Source organism: Tachysurus vachellii, chromosome 6, assembly GCF_030014155.1.
Source record: "Tachysurus vachellii isolate PV-2020 chromosome 6, HZAU_Pvac_v1, whole genome shotgun sequence".
Taxonomy (NCBI): domain Eukaryota; kingdom Metazoa; phylum Chordata; class Actinopteri; order Siluriformes; family Bagridae; genus Tachysurus; species Tachysurus vachellii.
The window spans coordinates 21,681,198-21,685,800 of record NC_083465.1 but is presented as its reverse complement, the minus strand read 5'-3'; the positions used below and the strand labels follow the sequence as shown (position 1 = coordinate 21,685,800).

At 40.4% G+C, this 4,603-nt stretch overlaps 1 protein-coding gene across 3 annotated transcripts in view; it reads left to right on the top strand.

Moving 5' to 3' along the window:
- map3k21 (mitogen-activated protein kinase kinase kinase 21) overlaps positions 1-3,699 on the top strand; it is a 21,776-nt gene extending 18,077 nt beyond the window's left edge. For 2 of the 3 annotated variants that reach the window (XM_060872892.1, XM_060872890.1), the window contains 3 exons: positions 681-775; positions 868-1,548; positions 2,453-3,699. In XM_060872892.1, coding sequence (XP_060728875.1) covers positions 681-775; positions 868-1,548; positions 2,453-2,838 — 1,162 coding nt within the window. In that variant the 3' untranslated portion in view covers positions 2,839-3,699. The remainder of the gene's footprint in view (positions 1-680; positions 776-867; positions 1,549-2,452) is intronic. The other variant, XM_060872891.1, reaches the window with a different exon arrangement.
- Positions 3,700-4,603: the final 904 nt, after the last annotated feature.

Genomic DNA, 4,603 nt, shown 5'->3' with positions numbered 1-4,603 from the left:
AGTGTACATGCTCGAGCTGCATTATATATAATGGTTATATATAAGGAAAAATCTCCACATCTCCAGCATCTTCCAGACGAGTTGTCACAACCTCATATTTGATAGCATGTGCCACACGTCACAAAGGGGTTTATAACATCTATAGACTGATTCCAGCAACTGCCCTTAAACTTCAGTTAGAACTGAGTTTTGAGTAAGCAAGTTATTCCTTTATGTTACTCTTTAATCAGTCAGAAAAATGTCAGTACTTGTCTGTGTTCACATAAGTGGAATTCCATAATGCAAACTTAATGCATATTAATGCAAACTGGTGCAAACATTTGTGTATTCTTACAGTAGATTCAAGATGAATCTGTTTCAGATGAGGCATTGTATGTGCCTTTCAAGTAACAAATGCTTTTATCTGGATAAATCGTTAATGTGTAAATGATTTAATCTTTCTTACTAATTGTATACTAAATATACATCATATTGCCTGCCCCTTAATTTTAGATCTACTTCCAAGCTATTTTAATATCCTTTGATCCTCTTTTGGATCTTGTCAGCTTCATATTCTGGTTCTTTTTGTAGATAAATTAAAAACATTAAAACTAACTATGATGAAGGCAAACCTGCACTCACCTGTCCTTTTGTCAAGGACTTAAGCTCCTGCATTGTTGACATGATTACTTGGCTTCCAGAGTTCGGCCCCTCTCAGATGGGAACAATCCTTGGTCCACTACTCCACTGAAATCCCAGAAATCTGTTCCACTGGCTGCATTATTTGCCGAACAGGGTAAGCAAGAGCCGGAACACTGCTTAACTGTCTTTCCCCATCATTCTCCGTTTACTTGCAGTAACACTGACCCAATGAACCTTCTTATGTAGGCACGGCTAAAGATGAAACAAGCTCTCTCGACAGTTCAGACAGCAAACCAAAGCAACTCAAGTTCCCCAATCAGGTCTACATTGATCTACCTCTGTGGAAGGACGAGCAGAGCGAGGTACCTGGGGTCAGTGTAGGGGGTGGGACAGAGAGCCAGGAAGAGCCGGCCACATCCACCAGTTCAACAAGTACAACACCTCAACACACACCCACCAACAGTCTGAAGCGTGCAGGTGGGCGCCGCCGCACAGACACTGTGCTGCACAGCTGTGCCTCACTCCTAGCCGCTGTGGCTCTGGGACTGGACCTGCGTGATGCCCATAAGGCCACGCCTACTGATGAGGTGGAGCCTCGAGAAGACCGGAAGAAGCGGGAAGGCCTGTTTCAACGTGCCACGCGTTTCCGACGCAGTTCCAGCCCACGCAGGGACGACAACCTGCTGGTCATGTCTTCAATCTCAGAGTGCAACTCCACTAAGTGTCTCCTTCACCCAGACTCTGAGAGTCTCGAACGTAGCCCTGTAACTGAGGCACCAGTCAATGGCTTTGGATTCTACAATATCAGCCAGAGCAGCAGAAATGTGAACAGAACTGATCTGTGCCCTCCTATAGTACCAGATCATGGCACCAACTCTGGGTCCCGTCTCAGGAGGAAGAAATCCAGTCCTGCTGTCTGTCAGAATAGTAAGTAAGATTTGTCAACTGCAGTTCTCATCTCTGGTTGCATTTACATTTGCTTGTTGGTTGATGGTTGCTTGGTGAATGCTTACATGTACACTTATTATTTAGGGATATCTTTTTCAAAACTCTTTACATTGTCTCCAGGCTTATTGGTATCATTGGTAAAGGTGGGTCAAAAGTGTTATGGTCTGTGACTACCTTAATATCACTCTTAAATGAAACTTTTAAATGTTGCATAAAATTTTTTTTTTTTTTTTTTTTTTTTTTTTTTTCATAGATTTGGTCATCAATTGAAATTCTTATGAATTAACCGTAACCACCCAACCAAAGCACATTAAGCGTGTATGATGCTTGTCAAACAATACACTTGAAAATAATATTGGAATGTCGGTTTATTTCTTTTGTGCGTAATTTCCGTGGATTTAACAAATAGTTCTAAAATGTCAATTTTTTAGGAGTGTAATGTGTGTATGTATGTGTGTGTGTGTGTGTATATAAAATTTATTTTTTTTTTTTTCTTCCCCTTAACCAATAGGCAATGAAAGAGCACTAATAATATCGGTCAAAAATAAATGGCCATTACATTCATTTTTTATTTATTTATTTTGTCTCTTTTTATAAAAACACAGACGACTCTAGTTGAAAGACTTCTCAGAAGAATGTAGGCTATTATAACAGCAAAGGAAGAATACATTCGCTATGGGATGTTCACATTGTTCACAAATGTTTTGGCCATATAGTGTTTTTAATTGGATTTTTTTTTTTATTAATATTTTAGTTATTGCTCAGATCTGGTGCATAGACTCCCATTATTTCACCTGACTCCTTTCATTTAGGGTAAGATCATTTAAATTACCTGTTTAATTTGGGTTTAATCCGGTGTTTTGTTTTGTTTTGTTTTTTCCAGCAGCTGGCACAAACTGTTCCATGTCTAATGCTGCTGCTGAAGTCCCTATAGTGGCATCCTTACAGAAAAAGAAAGAGAGCAGCCAAGAAAAGCAGAGTGCTTCAGACTCCCTCTCCAGGCCCAGGCCGTTGTCTCTGCGAGTCAAACCTCACTGCTGGGGACTACTGAGGAGCAGAAACAAGAGCTATTCTCTAGGTCACTGCTCTGGAGAGAAGACTGCGCAGAGCCTGGGCATCATGCTGTCTCCTGAGGTCAAAATGGGCTGCTCTCTCTTAGACGTGGACACTGAGGGACAGAAACGTGACTGCACCGTCCCCCTTTGCCGAATCCAGAGCACACCAAGTCGCCCGTCTGCCTTTGAACTGGAAAAGGAGTTCTTTTCTTGAAATGAGCCTCCTCTCCTCTCGCCTCCCTTCCTTTCCTCTCCTCTCGCCTCTCTTCACCTCCCTTCCTCTCCTCTCCTCTCACCTCTCTTCCTCTCTTCACCTCTCTTCCTTTCCTGCCCTCTCGCCTCTCTTCCTTTCCTGCCCTCTCGCCTCCCTTCCTTTTCTTTCCTCTGACCTCCCTTCCTCACCTCTAACCTCCTCTCCTCGCCTCCTCTCCTCTCCTGTGTACAGGACTCGCAAAACATTGTGGCATCCATGCCCAATCTATTGCTGCTGGAGTTGTCGTGTTGTATGTTTTGTTTGTTTGTTTGTTTTTGTTTTTTATTTATATTCAGTTTATTTTGATAAGTAATTTAATATGAAAGGACATATGAGCAAAATGATCAGCATTCCGTTTTACTGTAGAATGGCCAGTGCGTAGCCGATTATGTTTTTACACTACCACGTGCACATTCCATGTTTTTTAAAAAAAAAAAAAAAAGTCGGCATATTACTGTACTTTAAAATTTTGTAGGTGTTAATTTTATTTGTATTAGAAACAAAGTTGTTTATTGAACTGCGATAATCCTGGATATTAGAGTTTATTCTGAATTTATATAGAATGAAAATGTGTGGAATTTTTTTTTCTTTTATAAAATATATAATACTGCAGGTTTTTGCCTCCTGGTTGATCGGAATATAGAGAGACATTGCTGTATGGTGCAGATATGAGCGAACGTGGAATCGGGCATCTTTATTTAAAATGTTAGTTCCCTGAGGAAGTCACATGGGTCATGAAACCTAGTGACTTCCTCTCCATTGCTTGCTCAGTATCTGTAACATTTACACTTTTTAACAGTGAGTAAAACAGTGCAGTCAGTATTACAGCCTCTTGGTGGTCACACTGTTTGGCTTCCCCTCACCACAGAGTTTGCTGCTGTTGTTTGCGTGATGCTCTAGTTCCCAGGTGACCTTTACCTTTTTTTTTTCCCCACCACATCTGCGAAACAGGTGCAGGTTGAGATTATGCTTCTTCCCTGCTTGTGATAGTTCTGTTTGCTTTTACCATGGCTGGTTAAACTGTTATTACTTCCTAAAGTTTACAAGCTGTAGATGCACTGTGGTTCCAGTCTTTTCACACGATGGGCACAGAAAGCCCTTGTTATTCAGTTCAATATCCAACGTGAGGATCGGACCAATCGGCTTCTAAAACACGGACTGACATGCCTCTGACAATATACCATAAGGTTAGAAGGTATTTCTTAATGCGTTTGGTTTATGTGAACAATGCATTTACTTTGTTACCTGAAAAGCAGGTAATGAATTCAATAACAGTATGGTAGTGATTACTGAACCAGCAGTTGTTTTTTTTTTTTTTGTTTTTTGTTTTGTTTTGTTTTTTTAAGTCGAGCTTTATTACAAATCTGATTTGTTTTATGTAAATCGTTTTAGCAGACCAAAATGTAATTGGAATTTGAGTAGCATTTTCCTGTTTTGATCTATGAATTCCTTTTTAATGTTGTTTTCTTTCTTCAAACTGTTAGCTTCTCTCATTCTTCTCAACTGGCTGTTAAATCAAAGGGCTTCCCTGTATTGCAATTTCCCTACTGAAGACCCCTATTTTAGCTCCTTATGTGTACATTGAGCTGGCACAAACACTGATCTGCTCTTACTGTAAGTAGGTTTTAGCTCAAAGCTCAGTGAAGCTAAATGACAAGGTATAATCGGAACCATTTCTACAATGTTTCCTTGTAATGCTAAAGTTCTACCAGTCGTAAGACCTCAC